Source organism: Neolamprologus brichardi, chromosome 11, assembly GCF_056152115.1.
Source record: "Neolamprologus brichardi isolate AB-2024 chromosome 11, ASM5615211v1, whole genome shotgun sequence".
NCBI classification, from domain to species: Eukaryota; Metazoa; Chordata; class Actinopteri; order Cichliformes; family Cichlidae; genus Neolamprologus; species Neolamprologus brichardi.
Window position 1 is genome coordinate 11652329 of NC_142114.1, and position 17979 is coordinate 11670307.

At 41.9% G+C, this 17979-nt stretch overlaps 1 protein-coding gene across 4 annotated transcripts in view; it reads left to right on the forward strand.

Moving 5' to 3' along the window:
- rims2a (regulating synaptic membrane exocytosis 2a) overlaps positions 1–17979 on the forward strand; it is a 149197-nt gene extending 131218 nt beyond the window's left edge. For 3 of the 4 annotated variants that reach the window (XM_087848107.1, XM_035909569.2, XM_087848108.1), the window contains 5 exons: positions 14106–14247; positions 14411–14523; positions 14643–14744; positions 14882–15021; positions 15342–17979. In XM_087848107.1, coding sequence (XP_087704233.1) covers positions 14106–14247; positions 14411–14523; positions 14643–14744; positions 14882–15021; positions 15342–15545 — 701 coding nt within the window. In that variant the 3' untranslated portion in view covers positions 15546–17979. Of the gene's footprint in view, positions 1–8685; positions 11555–14105; positions 14248–14410; positions 14524–14642; positions 14745–14881; positions 15022–15341 lie in introns of those variants that run through there. The other variant, XM_006794789.3, reaches the window with a different exon arrangement.

Below are 17979 nucleotides of genomic sequence, written 5' to 3' on the forward strand. Positions count from 1 at the left end.
GATGCAAAGCAAGCAGGTATTGAATTAAATTGATCTTATCTCTGAGGCATTTGAAGTGACTTCTAATGCAGCTGTTTACCAACCTGACTGAATGGAAATACAGAAGACATTTACCTACAATACACAAACAGAGCAGCCACTAGTGACCAAAATGTCAGCTACCCAGTGATTTGCATCGTAATTGGATGGGTCTTAAGTCTGTTACAGTGTGTTACACACGTTTTACAGTGTGTAGTGTAAACGGGTGATGGTTGTATAGTTGATTAAGATGAAACCCTAATGCGTTTTCTCATTATATTATGAGATCGTGGCTCAAGAGTTGGCAGTTCGTCTTGTAATCGGAAGGTTGCCGGTTCGAGCCCTGGCTCCAACAGTCTCGGTTGTTGTGTCCTTGGGCAAGACATTTCACCCGTTGCCTACTGGTGGTGGTCAGAGGGCCCGGTGGTGCCAGTGTCCGGCAGCCACGCCTCTGTCAGTGCGCCCCAGGGCAGCTGTGGCTACAATGTAGCTTGCCATCACTAGTGTGTGAATGTGTGGATGACTGAATGTAGTGTAAAGCGCTTTGGGGTCCATAGGGACTAAGTAAAAGTGCTATACAAATACAGGCCATTTACCATTTACCATAATATTACACTGTCACACTTCCTGGTGCTGGAACTGACGCCCCCTTATGTGCTAAAGTTGTTTTCACACTTACGCAACAGTCCTGAACTTTTCTAAGACCTAACTAGCAGAAGGGAACATGGAAAACCTCCTGCACAGCTGGATCACACACAAGCTGGTCTTTAACCTGCCAGTTCCCAAGCTGCCAGCTATTGATGTGTGAACAGCTAATACCTGTCTGGTTTATTCATTGCTAGCAAGTGGGCATTCTGTGGCCTGCCTGCTGCACACTCCTTCCAGGCAGCTACTTCAACCAATACAGAGTATTAATGGTAACACAAACACATGTAAAGAGGACTATTTCATATGCAAAAGAACAACTATGGACATAATCCTGACCCTTGACTCCTGAGATTGTCTAAAGTTAATGTCTGAAAAACAGTTTAAGAGTGCACAGATATCAGCTAAGACAAGTATATGCTCTTTGTGTGTGTGTGTGTGTGTGTGTGTGTGTGTGTGTGTGTGTGTGTGTGTGTGTGTGGTGGTGGGGGGGCGGGGGGGGGGGGGGTGTTCTGACTGTAAATGATCACTCAGTCATATTGTTTATTCATAAGCTGTGATGTGAATTTCCGAGGTGGCGGACTAAACAGATTGTTTTCACACTGAGCGTGTGCAGGACATGGTGTCTCTCCCAGCAGACAGTGTATTTTGTCCTTTCTAAGCTATCAGCCAATGTTCTTGTTTTGAAGATATTAACCAATGTTCTTGTTTTGATTATGTTTTTTTTTCTTAATGTGCTCTTTATTCATCCATCCATCCATTTACTTCTGCTTATCTGGGGCCGGGACGCTGAGGCAGCAGCCTAAAGAGAGTCCAGATCTCCCTCTTCCCGGCCACCTCCTCCAGTTTGTCCACTCAGAACACAAAGGCATTCCCAGGCCAGTCAAGAGATATAATCTCTCCAATGTGTCCTGGGTGTGCCCCATTGTCTCCCCCCCAGTGGGACATGTCCAGAACACCTCACCCAGTAGGCATCCTTGTCAGTTGCCCAAACCATCCTTTCGATGTCGAGGAGTAGCGGCTCGACTCTTCCGGATAGCTGAACTCCTCACCCTATCTCTAAGGAAAAGGCCACCCTTTGGAGAAAGCTCATTTCCACCACTTTTATCTCTCGCTCTCCCTTTTTTGGTCACTACCCAAAGCCTGTGACCATAGGTGAGGGTGGGGGCGTAGATAGACCAGTGCTGATTCTCATTCCCGCCACTTGTTGTGCTGTTTAAGCGTTGCATAATTCAGTTGTGATCTAAAGAAAATATGAAGAGCTGCCAGTGCTAGACTATTAAGCTATTAAGCTTCAGGAAATTAGCGAGTTATTTCAAAATGTTTTAACCTTGAACAATAAAGAATCTACACAATAAAAGCTTTTCAATTAAATTTAATTTCTTTTAACCCATATGGAAAAGATATATATAAATCTTATAAGGTTTGTATCTGTCTTGTGTGAAACTTACAGATATAAGATCCCTTGAAAAATTATATAAATGAAACTTGTATGTTTTGGATACTTACTAAAACAATATATGAAAGTAATGAGAAAGTGGCCACTTTCATATAGTGAATCATATAAGCCTTATATGATTCACTATATGAAGTAAGCCAAATCTTAAGCAAATCTTTTATAAGTTTTTTCTATTTATTTTCCATATGGGAAGTTTCATTATCATGTTCAGTGATTTTCTGCTTTGAGTAGACTAAAAACACACAGTGACTCTTGAAGGATGAAAGTACACATGATTTTACAACTTCTTTAAAAAAAATGCTGAGTGTTCTAAATAAACAGTATCAGTCAAAAGTTTGGGTGCTCTCAGCCATTCACATGACTGGTATGTAGGGATGGGTACCGGTATGGCACCGGTTCTGACATAAACGGTAGTAACCAGACCGAAAAGCAGCGCACATTTCGGTGCTTTATTTTCCTGAGATGTCACACACTTTGGATTCTAGCCAATCATTTTACCTTTGCGAGCGCAGTAGACGGGCCCAGGTACGTACGTTCTTTTAGAGCAGAGCTACAGATTAAAAATGCCCAAGGCTAAGCGGTCAAAAGTCTGGCTGTACTTCACAGCAAAAGATGCAAACTCAGCAGCCTGCAACAAGTGCTTTAAGGTGATACTGTGCAAAGGAGGTAACACCTCGAATCTGATGAAACACCTGCATATAGCATTTTGTTAAAAGCCGAGAAATGCACCGTATTTGATAGCTTGCTGCGAGACCTCACACTGTGCACATCTACTGCGGGTGTGGTGCCTGTTATCGGACCCGGAGTTAGCAACATCCCCCAAGAACCCGAAGACGAGAGTCCTGGCCCCTAGCCCTGCCAGTGTAGCAGAAATGATGACGGATGATGATGGCAGCAGCAGCCGTTCTTCTCTGCGTGAGTAGCTTAATGTTGTTCGTGTCACCGTCGTAGTTACATGCGGTTGTCTTCTTGTTTAGATACTCCCTTCACCCTGGCCAAAAAGGCTAAAATGACCAAAGAAAAAGTGAAAAACAGTTAAACATAAGAGGTTTTTAGACAAAGTTTGTGTTTTTTCAATTGATTAAGCACTGCTTCCAGCCAAGAGTGATACCATATACAGTGGGGCAAAAAAGTATTTAGTCAGCCACCGATTGTGCAAGTTCCCCCACTTAAAATGATGACAGAGGTCAGTAATTTGCACCAGAGGTACACTTCAACTGTGAGAGACAGAATGTGAAAAAAAAATCCATGAATTCACATGGTAGGATTTGTAAAGAATTTATTCGTAAATCAGGGTGGAAAATAAGTATTTGGTCAATAACAAAAATACAACTCAATACTTTGTAACATAACCTTTGTTGGCAATAACAGAGGTCAAACGTTTACTATAGGTCTTTACCAGGTTTGCACACACAGTAGCTGGTATTTTGGCCCATTCCTCCATGCAGATCTTCTCAAGAGCAGTGATGTTTTGGGGCTGTCGCCGAGCAACACGGACTTTCAACTCCCGCCACAGATTTTCTATGGGGTTGAGGTCTGGAGACTGGCTAGGCCACTCCAGGACTTTCAAATGCTTCTTACGGAGCCACTCCTTTGTTGCCCGGGCGGTGTGTTTTGGATCATTGTCATGTTGGAAGACCCAGCCTCGTTTCATCTTCAAAGTTCTCACTGATGGAAGGAGGTTTTGGCTCAAAATCTCACGATACTTGGCCCCATTCATTCTGTCCTTAACACGGATCAGTCGTCCTGTCCCCTTGGCAGAAAAACAGCCCCATAGCATGATGTTTCCACCCCCATGCTTCACAGTAGGTATGGTGTTCTTGGGATGCAACTCAGTATTCTTCTTCCTCCAAACACGACCAGTTGAGTTTATACCAAAAAGTTCTACTTTGGTTTCATCTGACCACATGACATTCTCCCAATCCTCTGCTGTATCATCCATGTGCTCTGTGGCAAACTTCAGACGGGCCTGGACATGCACTGGCTTCAGCAGCGGAACACGTCTGGCACTGCGGGATTTGATTCCCTGCCGTTGTAGTGTGTTACTGATGGTGACCTTTGTTACTTTGGTCCCAGCTCTCTGCAGGTCATTCACCAGGTCCCTCCGTGTGGTTCTGGGATCTTTGCTCACCGTTCTCATGATCATTTTGACCCCACGGGATGAGATCTTGCGTGGAGCCCCAGATCGAGGGAGATTATCAGTGGTCTTGTATGTCTTCCATGTTCTGATGATTGCTCCCACAGTTGATTTTTTCACACCAAGCTGCTTGCCTATTGTAGATTCACTCTTCCCAGTCTGGTGCAGGTCTACAATTCTTTTCCTGGTGTCCTTCGAAAGCTCTTTGGTCTTGGCCATGGCGGAGTTTGGAGTCTGACTGGTTGAGGCTGTGGACAGGTGTCTTTTATACAGATGATGAGGTCAAACAGGTGCCATTCATACAGGTAACGAGTGGGGGACAGAAAAGCTTCTTACAGAAGACGTTACAGGTCTGTGAGAGCCAGGGATTTTCCTTGTTTGAGGTGACCAAATACTTATTTTCCACCCTGATTTACGAATAAATTCTTTACAAATCCTACCATGTGAATTCATGGATTTTTTTTTCACATTCTGTCTCTCACAGTTGAAGTGTACCTCTGGTGCAAATTACTGACCTCTGTCATCATTTTAAGTGGGGGAACTTGCACAATCGGTGGCTGACTAAATACTTTTTTGCCCCACTGTATGCCCTCTAGCTGCAGAAAAGGCTAACATTGTTATCTTTTTACAAAAAAACAGCTAAACATGAGAAGTTTTTGGACAAAGTTTGTGTTCTCCATTCTTTAAGCACAGGTTCGAGCACCGTTTAAGCACCGGCACCGTTTCAAAAGTACCGGTTTGGTACTGGTATCGGATAAAACCTAAACGATACCCATCCTAGTTATATGTTTGAGTCAAAGATTATTTGTCTTCAGGCAGCATCTCAGTGAGCTCAGGTTTAAAGCCGTTGACTCATCTTCTGCCCATTCCCTGCTCCATCAGCTGCACGGTGCTTTTACCTGCGGTGTGACTCACACTCCTCAGCCATATGTCTCCCTTGCCTGAATTGGAAGCTTGGACGCAGTTTAAGAATACACTTGTACTGCCACGTCTCGCAGTTCAAGCACAGCACATTCTTCGCTCCCGCCCGAGCAGAGCTAAAATAGAACTTGCACAATGCATTTTTAGATTTTTAGGCATTGCTAAAAATACTGTACTTCCTCTCCTGATTGTTTTTTTTTCTTTAAATGTAGCTGTCAGTCAGAGAGGAAGTCTGATGAGACATGTACTGGAAAAATACTGCGGTAAGGGTAGTCATAGAGTCTGGGCTGGATGCTTCTGTGTTTTATAAAAGTGGTTAAAGCAACTTGTTTCCTCTTTCAATCTGAGAGGTAAATAAGCTGTAGTAATATAATTGTTGCAATTTTCACAATCTAAAGAACATATTGCAAATGGCAGTAGTTTGTTGTGACCGTAAGAGATGTCAGCAGTTTCTATCAGATCGTATTTGGATCCTCTTTCTCTTTCTAATGAGTTTTCCATCTGTTGTTGCTTCAGTGTTTGAACCACTGAGTGGATGGAGGCAGCCAGGGGACAAACTGTTCAAACGTCACCTGCAGAGCCTGTTTTAAATATTGCTTTTAGCCTGACAACTTCTACCTAAGGTGCAAAGTGAAGAGCAGGAAATGCTGTGTATACATTTGTGAGTGGAGTCTCCTTTCATATGTAGTAAACGACTTGAGGTGGAACATTATTTTATTTTGTGCACTTTTGATTGCGTTATGCATTTTTATGAAGTGTTTAGCCATTTAAGGTTTTTCCTTTGTTTAAAGTTTGACTGGGCCTTTCATATTCATATTTCAGTAAATTGTTTCTTTGCATGTCCAGACAATGTTAGCGTCATGCTATTTTTAAAAAAGAGGAACCTAAAGAAAGCTAAAGATTTGTTTTGGGTTTTTTTGTTGGGGGTTTTTTGTACTGTGTACATGTCAAGATTGTGTCTTTATGTGTAGCAGCCAAAGATATTCTGGATGCATCTTTAATATAATGTGAGGTGAGATTGGACATCACACATAGCTTCACATTCCTCATTATATTTGACTGAGACACAGGAGGGAAAGATGTTTTTGTAGCAAGCGTGTTTATCTACCTTTGCACTTTATCCTTGTGTACATATTCACACGCTTATTGGTGTCTGTTTGCCTACGTCCATGCATGTGAGGGAAAGTGTTAGAGCCCTCCATTAAGCTCTGTTTACAGTGTGCAGGGTCAGAGTTGCTGTCTGATGCTTGGCCTGGTCTGAGCTCATCAATGACATCAAGACTTCTGAAGGCTTTCGCCTGTTAGTCCCGCCACCTCTCAGGCAGATTGTACACAAGGACTTCTGGGATATTACGCTCCTATGTTGTTGTAGATTCTTCACATTCCTGCCTTCTGAGGTGCTTGTGATTTCCAGTTGTGTGGTCATTGTCTGGCAGATTTATCATAGTATAGAGCAAAGCAAGATATGTTCAGTGTTAACCAGCATTAGTCACAGTGTTGTGAAATCAGAGAGTAGTACGCTTATGACCTAAGATGGAGATGCTTTAGAGGAAGGAGTGTCAAATACTTTAATTCTAAATCACATGAGCTAAAGGTCTGATGTCTTGTTTAACTGGCACCCCGATCACTTCAACGTTTAATAGAAAGGCCAGCCAATATTGGCTCCTGAAGTCTTTCGACACGTCATTTATCTAACATGCAATCTGGTCTTGGTAACTGCAGCCACGTGTTTTTAATAAAGAGGTAAAGCAGCTAAAAGTCTAGTGACACGACCTAGATTCTAACTACACTCTTACTACAAACACATTGCTGAGTGTGTTTAAAATGCTCTGATCTGTAATGAAGTCTTTTTTTTTTGTTAAGCATGATCTGTATTACCCAGCAAATAAAAGTTTCAAAGTTTCTTTTCGTACTTGATGCAAACTCTGTTTTCACAGTCCGTGAACACGCATCCACGTGCTGCATTAAGCAGATTAATGTTGACTGTAATTAAGCATATTTTTTGTCTCCAGTTGCTGTGCGTGTCAGGTGAAGTGAAAATTGTTGCAATGGCTCTTTCTTTCACTATGTCACTGGTTGTGGGTGGACAGATAATAATAAACTGTGCCCAAGATACAAAATTTGAAGTTATCCACACGTGTCTAATGCATTGCTGGAGACACGTGCGCACGAGTCAGCTACAGAGGAGAGAAGAATTATTGAGGTCTGCTGTTATTGTTTTGCCAAAGCCATGACGTGAATCACCACTTTCTCTTAAGCAGTTAATGAGTAAGGGCACTTACTATATTTTTGTGCAGCTCTGGTAGTTCCATATTGTCTGTGTCTGGCTTCAGTCTACCTCACAGTGTCAACAAGTACAATTCTAATGACCTTTTTTTGCTCTAGCAGAAACATACCAGAGAAGCCAAGTGACGAGTTTAGCACTATACTTAACGGTGATACCGTAAAGGAATCTACAGAGAACCTCACACTCCAAAACATGTGACTAAATTAAAGGAGTAATCATGAATGCCTTATTTTTTTTAGTCAATCCATTAATATTTGCACTTACACTCTCTTACATTTACACTCTGGCATCATTCTGGCACATTCGTGTTTTATTGCCAATAAAACAGCAGACCCGTTATTGGTTCTGTCTACTTCTGTTTGCTACTGTTAGTAAAAATCACTGAATAGAGTGACGAATTGCTACTGTAGAGGAAACGGTGATTAGCATTCAGCTATTAGCAGTCTTAATGTGCTTTCCTTAGAAATATTCCTCTAGCAGGGTTTTGGTGTATAAGCCGCTTTACAAATGCTTCCCCTGTTTTTGGACCAGCTAATATAATTAAGCAGGTCATACGAGTGAAATACACTGACCATATTTCATTGTTAATGCTAAAACATTTTACTGCAGTTTTTTGTATTTAAGTCCTTGGCCAAAAGTTTGCTAACATCTCTGTGTGGCTGTACATGGACAAAGCAAAGCTGAATTCAGACACAGAGGTATCCTTACAGTCTTTGTTAAAGAATCTACTTTAAATTAGTACAACTGACCAGTTACTTTACATTAGAGGGAGTTGAACCACCTAAGGTAGATATGGAGTTTAGGCCCCAATCGCACAAGGATCGAGACTGGTTGGTAATTGTAAACATACACGGCAGAGCTGCAGCTCTCCCGCTGCCAGCTCGACATAACAACAACCTTAATTCAGAGTCCCGACTTTTAAGCTGGCGAGGAGTGATTGCAGATGCTGCGCAGGTGCGTCCATTGCACCTGCAGCAGCATCGCAAACCACGCCCCGCCACAGTAATCACCAGTTGCTAAGGAATAAAAAGTTGCCAGAGGTTGCTACAGGTTGCTGGCCATTACTGTGAAATTGATTGTGAAACCCCAGTCACCCTGTCCTAAAGAGTGGTGACTTAGGGGGGGAATACATGTATTCCCTGATCTGTTTGAAACTGGTTTCCAACTTGTAAACTACTTCCCAACTACTTGTTAAGCAGTGGTGAAACTGAGGTTGTTTATCTTCAAAGTAAAAGTCTCATTTCTTGAAATGTGTTGGTTTCAGTGGTAAGGCACAACTTTTACTTTATGGGCAAGTGTTCTCCATTTCTAGCTTGTGTTGCACTTTTTCCGAGCAGCTCCGTTGTTAGTCTTTGAAGTCTGTGTCTTCCAGACAAATCACAGGCAACTCTGGCAATCTGCTAGCAACCAAAAGCAATCCTGAGGGGGGATTTGGTAAAGCATCCTCTTTCTGACTGACTTCAGCCAGAGACAGTCAACAACCTCAAGCAACCATTTGCCAACCTATTGGTACGATTTTCCCCAGTGATTGAAGGTTGCCATGTGCGTCTGAGGCCTCAGTTAAATTAAACTGCTTGGAAAACATAGTTCCAGCTTTCTTAAAAAGATAAAAATTAAAAAGATCAAATTCATATCATACAAATTTCTAGTCACATGCCAGTAATATCTCCACTTATTTAAACTCAGTCATTAGACTAATTAGGGTTTTGACCTGCTGGCTTTGAGTTTATCTAAAGCAGGGATATCAAACTCATTTTACATAGTGAGCCATGTAAAGCCAAGTTTGATTTTAAGTAAACCCGACCAGTAAAATTCCCCTTTGTGTTATACATTTAATGGTGCTGTAGTAAATGAAAGAAATCTGTCAGCATGACTCTTTGGGCTAAAATTGTAAGGAATAGGTAGAAAATAAGATTTTTCTATAGCAGATTGTGAAAAAACAGGAAAGTAATTCAGTAATTGAATTACTTTGGTGTGGCATGTCTATATCAGAAGGAAAAAGTCCAAAACTCTCGTCCACCATATTTTCTAAAGCCATTGAGTGGGCTGGCTTAGAGTCTCTGCTGGGCTGATTAAGGCCCCTGGTCCTTATGTTTGACACCCCCTGATCTAGAACTTAACAGGAGATGACCAAAATCATTCAGCATCATCCAATTCATAGCTTTAAAATCACTTTAATAAAAAAAATGTCAGCCTTCTCTTAGTGCTACAAAAGCAGCAAAATAACCACCAAAGAAAGTTGAATTCATCACACGGAGACGATAACCTCTGAGCCTGGATCAACGATCAGAAACACAGAGCTACATCATCATCATGAGGGCAAAGATCAGAAGTTTTCTGATAAAAGTTTAAACATTCTCACTGTTTGAATTCAGAGAAGCACCTGCCTGATCCTTAAATGAGTTAAACGAGTTTGTGGTTCATATTAAATCAAGTGTTTGTATTATAACTGTGTGCTCTTCTCCGATTCCCCCTGTGGCGGTAAACGTGAAGAGTTGTTTTGTCAGTGTTGACCTAGATGAAACCCGCAAATGGACATTAAGTGGCTCCTTCGTGGAAGTAGGTTGCAGTGTCTCAGAGAGAGGAACTTTTGCCTCTGCAGTAACACCACAGGGAGCTTCCTATATTTACTGTGGTGCAAAGAAAGTGCCATAAATGTCTTGTCTTGCGCCTATTCTGCCACATTCATATTGAGAACAAAAAAGCAGGACTGCTGGCACCATGTCGGGGCAGTACAGTTTCTCAGGATTTATGCTTGAACCTAATGCGGTGGTGACAGCTACCAGAGAAGCTGGAGTTCGGCTGAAAGTCGTGCATTTACTCACAGCCGATGCCGGTGGTACATTCATGAGCACTTGAAGGACCACCGGTGAAGAAGTCCTTTCAGCGAGCAACGCTGTTGAGTCTCTTGGCTCTCGACTGTTTAAAATAAGCTGACCCCAGCTGTCCACAAATGGCAGAAATGGAATGAAGAAAAAGAAAAGTTAATATTTATAAATGTGAGGCTCTAATTCAAACAAAGAGTCTTTGTGGCTGTTTAAAAGTTTGTGATGGATGACCAGAGACATACTTTCTTTTAACGTGGCTGTGCCACAAAGGGACGACAGACGAGAGGGGTTTCAGGTCGAGTTTTTAACGTTGTTTTTCCCTTTCGTTGACTTTCTTGTCTGTGAGAAAAAGAACTCCTCCTAATGCAACACAGCTGTGAAATCACGGCCGTGGAAAAGAGTAAAGTGAAGGAGCAGAGTTTGGCACGTGAACTTTGAGTGATCGCCATGTGGCTCGTGCGTTCTCATCAAGTAGCAGGACTGTTGGCAGGCCTAATGGCAGCTTATTTTCACTGGCCTGTGTGCACAAAACAGGGGAGAGGGAGGGGTGGGAGGTAGAGGATGGGAAAAAAGGAAAATAGTAGTGATGAACGGAACAAAGGGAACAAAAGAACAAGCGCAGAGAGAAAAATGAAAAAGCAAATGACAAAAGTAAGGGTATGAAAAAAAAATTCTGCTGAGAAACGGAGTGGGTTAGGGAGGAGGGGGGGATCAGTATCTCTGGGTAGAGCTTGTTCACCCGCAGAGCCTGCCGAGGTGCGCCTGAGCAGCCCGGCCCTCTGATTGGCGGAGCGCAATGCAGCGCTCTCCCCTCCCCCCCTGAAGAAAGAGGTGCAGCAGGAACGTCAGACCCAGACAGCACAAGACTTGACTACTGAAGCAGCGTTTTTCCAAAGCTCTACCTAGGATGCAGTCAGCAGAGCATCTAGGGATAGACTAGATGCCAGATCCCTCTCCTGTTACAGCAGAGCATCTTCTTCTACTGCTAGCCTTAGGAATCCATCGAATAGTATAGATTGGAGATACATTTTAAAGCTTTTATCAGCCAGAAAGGGCAAAGCTGACGCCTTGAGCATCGAATTCACCGCATTGAGGAGGACAGCCACCGGTCACCATGGGCAGGCAGGGGAACGATACCTCTCCTCCGGCTCCTGGGATGCGTATCCAGTGTTCCCAGAGCAAGATGAGCCTGTCAGCATCATTCGAAGCGTTGGCTGTCTATTTCCCCTGCATGAACTCCTTTGATGAGGAGGACGGAGGTAAGATGACAGGCGGGGAAATGTCACAGCCAAAGCTTCCTGCTGGGGGGTAAACAGTGCGGCTTAAACTAAAAGATGGCGGTGAGCGAGGGGAGATAGATTTAGGATTAGAGGGAAGCTGCAGAGGTACTGGCATGGGAGAGAACTGGGACGTTGGAAAGTTCAGAAATGTTATTAGCTCAATTAGTCTATTACAGTAAGTGTAATGTGTTATAAGGCTTGAGCTGTCCATACTGTGTATGATCTGGTTATATGATGACATAAAGCTTAATGTGCAATTTCATCTGTGGTCAGTTTATCATCAGTTAGTTGTAGGCCAGTCACACTTCTTTCTGCATCTGTTGTTGCTGCTGCCACCAATGGTGGTGTTGTCAAAATGGAACCAGTCTGTTTGCCTACAAATGCCACTCACGCTGGTCTAAAAACCTAATTTGCCCTGCAGGACTGTGACTCTGATTCTGTGGATGAAAACAAAGGACTCTGTATTTGGAATGAATCCCTCTAGAGTATTTAGTTGGAAGTAGTGCTTCTTTTTCTTTTTGCTTAGAACCACAACGTTGTTCTGACTGTCACTTCAAATTTCCTAAAAGGTAGCGTAACGCCTACTGTGTGTATTTATAGCTCAGCCTCACAATCACTTCTTGTTCTATTTGCAGTTGTATTTACAAAAGAAGATTTGCAGTGCGCATGATCTGTTCTTCTGTAGCTTTATCTGGCAACATATTTTTTGCCACACTACTCACCACTCCTACTCACACGCTACAATTTCACACTCACTTAAACTCACACTTCCACCATTGGCAGCTTCCCTAGACTCGCTGTCTTTTCCTGACTTGCAGGTTCGCAATTTGAGGGCAGCAAACTTCTGGAGATGAGCCAGTTTGTCTCGTTTTGAGGCCTCTCCTGCTTCGCAGTTGCTGGATAGTTTATAAAAGTAGCTTACTCTCCGACATACACTTATAACAGTCTAATCTTTATCTTATCTGCCACTGCTTTTTAATGCACCTCTGTATATTCTTGACTATAGAGCAGATACATACAGTGTTTATTTGAAATGCATTGGAACAGAATTTAAAGTGCTCAAATAAGATCACATAGTGCTCGATGTAGTGCAAAAGCTGCATAAATCCAAGACTGCGCCTTGTAACTTGTGTCAAAAGCGGAAGAGAATTACCATTAATAAATCGTGTGTTTTTCAAGTTCGTTGATAACGTCTGGCTGGCCACTGAATGACAGCGGAGGTCTGCTGCAGACGTCAGAGACGACCTTTGTGGCTGCTTCTCTTATTGTAAAAAATGTGAAGAGCAGGAAGAGGAGGCGGAGGCCAGCTGAATAACTGAGATTTCAAGGCTGAAGAGCATCATGCCTGTTTTATGTCTGTGTGAGGCACAAAATGATCCTTTTTTTATCTTCAGTTCCTCCTCTACTAAGGCAAACAAAGGAGAGAGGAAGGAGAGTAAAGACTGCAAGGCCTATAACTGGATTAGGACTGCTGTAGCCTAGAAATTACTCATCTGCACAAACTTGCAAAATATTAGAGAGAAATTACATAAGGTCTGTGAACGGCCGGTTTTTGCACCCTGTAGTAATGAGCTGAAGCTTTGTGTATAGTACCTCTGTGTTATTACCTTCATCAGGCTTTGCAGGGATTTTCTGACCAAATAGTGCTAAATTTGATTACACAGAAGAAGAAGAAAAAAATTAATCCTGCATACCTGCAAAAAGCATGAAAACATTCAGTGATGGTTGGATCACCCCGTAGCAGTGCACAATTAAATGTTTAGAAAGGGATGTGTTTTCAGTTTAACACAGCTGCATGTGTATGTAGAAAGCTCATACGGAGGTTTTTAGAACTAACCTATAATGTTTCACTTCATTTGAATCTCTTGAGCTTCTCAGCACATTAGGCTTACTGAAAGTAAAAGACAACTTTTTGCCAACCTCTTTTTAAATGGGATATGAAAAGTGTGTGTGTGTGTGTGTGTGTGTGTGTGTGTGTGTGTGTGTGTGTGTGTGTGTGTGTGTGTGTGTATGGTAGAGCATACATACTATACTTTTGAGGAGTTGTGTGTTTGTAAGCCGCAGGCGTGTCCACATTGGGCCACACGCACGCGGTCAGGTGGAGATGCGCAGCGGGAGGCTTAATGGAGAGAATCAGCTTTCTTCTTGGATCAGTCAGGATGGTGGGTTTGGGTTGGGGGGGTGGGGATGCATAGACAGTGGATGTTTGTAGGTGAATTTGCTCCCAGAAGTCCCCCATAGGCAGTCGGTGGCGCAGACTGGAGGAAGGCTGCACATAGTGTTCCTAATATCGATCTTTTTAAAGAGACGACAGTGCTCTGGTATAGAATTTGAATTCACTGAGGTGCGCTTTGTTTTCTCCTGAGGAAAGATTTTTGTACAAGCCGATGAAAGCGTTGGTACGCCAGTGATAATTCGCGCGAATGCTTCTCGCCGTGCGACTCGCATCCCCCCATTTCAGTGTTGTGGACTGACAATTCTTCTCTCTCCTTCTCTGTCATTTGTGTCGTGCGTGTAACTCTGTGTTCAGAAGCGGGAGGTAAAAAGTTGCGCAGCACTATCCAGAGGAGCACAGAGACAGGCCTGGCGGTGGAGATGAGAAGCAGGATGACTCGGCAGGCCAGCAGGGAGTCCACAGACGGAAGCATGAACAGCTACAGCTCTGAGGGAAAGTAAGGAGACATGCACTTGCGCTCTGCGGACGATCAGAAAGCTAATTCAGCAGCTTTTATATACACGAAAAATTCAGAATTTAATTTGGTAACTTATATCAGGTTCTAGTCTAACTATAAACACCTGGTGTTTTTATTTTTTTTTTCTTTGTTAATGTTTCAGTCTCATCTTCCCTGGTGTGAGGCTGTCCTCAGATGCCCAGTTCAGTGACTTCCTGGATGGTCTTGGCCCTGCTCAGCTGGTTGGGCGACAGACATTGGCTACTCCCCCTATGGGTGAGGACAGTTATCCTTTTTTTCCCCTTTTTTTTTTTTTTTTACAGAGATTTGTAGCTTGAAATGATGAAAGCTTCACTTCAGACAAGTTAAAATCTTCGGTTTTGTTGGTTGTTTAGGAGACATCCAGATTGGCATGGTGGAGAAGAAAGGTGCACTGGAGGTGGAGGTCATCAGAGCCCGTGGCCTTGTGGGAAAACCAGGTTCCAAGGCACTGCCAGGTAATCAAAGCTACTAAATGTGCTAGTCTATGTCAGGTATTCACAGAGTAAATAAAGGTAAGCATGACTTGGTTGCGGAAAGAGAAAAGGAAACCTTTCAAAAGCTCATCTCTCGTTTATGCTTTCTTGATTTCCAGCACCGTATGTAAAGGTCTACCTTTTGGAAAACGGAGTCTGCATAGCCAAAAAGAAAACTAAAGTAGCAAGAAAAACCTTGGACCCTCTTTATCAGCAGCAACTGCCGTTTGAGGAGAGTCCAGGAGGGAAGGTTTTACAGGTAAGAAAGTTATTCCTTTAGACTGCAACAAAGTGTCACAATTAGCATTTCTCCTTGCAGTCTGCTGGCCTCAATGCAAGGACACACAACTGATATGGTTCTGCACATCAGATTGGCTTTTTCATATAATGAGCTATATAAGTTGTGTTGGGGTTCATCTGATTGTTGGGGTTTTCTCTGTATTATTGTAGGGTATTATTGTAAAGCACCTTGAGGCAATTGTTGTTGTGATTTGGATTGTTGTGATCAAGACTGTTGACTTCATTTGTCTTTCTAAACTTGATCCATCCTTTAAAGTTTTTTTTCGTTCTTCTTTGCAGGTCATCGTATGGGGTGACTATGGACGTATGGACCATAAATCATTCATGGGAGCAGTTCAGATACTGTTAGATGAGCTGGACCTGTCCAACATGGTGATTGGCTGGTACAAGCTCTTTCCTCCTTCCTCACTGGTGGACCCTACTCTGGCCCCACTGACAAGAAGAGCTTCCCAATCCTCACTGGACAGTTTCTCTCGATCATAGCAGCGTGTGGACTGATAGCGTTGTTGTAGCAGCCAGTGTTGCGATTACAGGTCACGCCCCCCCGGTTACACTGCATGCTTGATGTTGTGTCTTCTGAGCCTGTTTCTAGGGGTGCAAACGTGATCCTGTGTTTTGAGCAAAAACGTCACGCACACTGTGCATGTGGCGAAGCGTATCGCGAGCGCCTGGTAGCAGGGATTGCCAGGTGTTGTTATTGTTGTTTGGAGGAAGCCGGAATGAACTCCTTAGCACGAGGAATCCGTCAATTCCAGGTTTTCATCCAATTCGAAGCCATGGGGGTCAACACTGGGAACCTCTGAATGAGTTCTACAGAAGCCCTTTTCGAATGAAAAATCTGTGTGTTGCTTGATTTTATTTTTTTTTCCTGTGTCGTTTTCATTTCTTTTATTTACTTTTTTCTTTAAATGTCAGTGTACTTGTCTCTGAAGGGGGTGACAGTGTTTCTAACCAGATGCTTGGTCACGCCACGCCAACAGACCTAGCCGTGTAGATGGAATTTTTGAGACCATCACTTTGGGTGAGGTGTGTCCCAGCTTGTAACCACACTCCCACAGACCCCAAAAAGAAAAACCCCGCATACTCTACATATATCTACCCGTTCAACCCATATTGGTAAAGCATCGTAAAAGATAAATCAAATGCCACTTTAAAGTGGCTGCCCTCAACACCCCCTTCCCCCAAAAAATAAATAAATACAGTAACAATCCAAACTCCATGAAAAGATGTACAATCTTACCATATTTCTTTCTCTGTTGATATATTGTATGAAAATTAAATGAGATTTTTCTTTTCCCTTTCTTTAGTTTCTTTGCATGGACACAAATTTAGCTGAATAAAAAAAGAAAGAAGAAAATTATTTTCTTGAGGCTGTAACTTGCAAAAAAAAAAGATGAAAAATAAACAGAATCAGCCATTTACAACAATTTATATTATTTTTAAAGAAAATTTTCACTAGTGCATGGTTTTCAAGGGGAGTGAATGCAACATCGTGACTGAAAAAAAAGACATTGTTTATCATTCTTTAGACCATTCATGAATCTGCATTTTGCAGACATGCAGAAAAGGGGAACTTAAGAATTATTTAACAGAAAATGTTTATGTGACAAAAAGTGATAATGAAAATAAATGTAAATGATCTATTTCATTGTAAAAGGCATTAATGCCTTATAAAGATAAACATAATGTGCAAATTGTACATGTTTCTCTTTTTCTTCCTTTCCCAGGGTACTTCTCATCGTACTATTCATTGCTACCATTGTTCAGTCCCCTGACATCGTCCAGATTTTAGGACTGTTGGTTACTTTACAGTACTGTATCGTTTCACTATGTTTGTTTTCTTCCTTCTTTTGGATTTGGATTTGTTTAACAAGCATGTTGAAAAGGGTCTTTTGCAACATGGCTTGGGCACACCTTACAGTAACTCAGCATGTTTTGATAAAGATGATATTTGGAATTTTTGCAATTTCTTGTACAGTGCATGTCAACTTCATTACTTTTCTCCCTCACCTTAAATTGAGCTCTATGGCAAATTAGTTCTTGGTCTTCCTGGGCCATTTATTGAAGTTTTAACAGAACATTCCACCCCACCCGAAAGTCACATTTTCTTTCAGGTTTTTGAGGAAAAAAAAGAAGAAAAAAAAATATGACAAGGAAAATATTTTATATTTAATGGATGCTGGCGAAACAGTTGTGATTGCAAGTGTATTTTATTTCAGTATTGTTGACGAACATGCAAAAATAATCTGTACTGGTACAGCAAAGAGGTCTATACCGAATCAAGAGACGGCAAACATGCGCGACATGCGTGTTGCCATGGTTCAATTTTACATCACTGTTTGTGAAGATGAGCTAATCACAAGTTGAAACAATAAGGGATATTGCCACAGAATTTTTTTTTTCTTGTTTTAATGAAAATGAAATTACTTTACTATATTTTTGTTAGTTTTATTTAAAAGCCAAGACCAGTTTATTTTTTATTTTCTATTTTTAGTAATTAACAATACTTCTCGTGTCTGGGAAGTACATGAATCTTATAGTTGCAGTATGTCTGAATGAAACTGAATTGAGGCATTGTTCCTTTTCCACGTGAAGATAATGCATTTTAATGTCAGAGAAAAACCTTGTCGCTTTAACAAGCTACAGTATATATTTTCATTTTTCATTGTACATACCTTTAGATGTCCGAATTTGAGTAAACAAGCTACCACAAATAGACTGATAGATTCTTTTGGAAGAGGAAAAATGCCTCATGATGACAAAGACATGTTATTTATCCTTTTGAATGCCTTTTCATTTTCTCTTTTTGGTGCAATGTGTTAATGCCAAGGCTATGTCTTGGTTAAGTATGGTTGAGTACAGAGATTTATGTAAGTTATTTTTCAAATTAAAAATAAAAAAAATGATATTACACTGA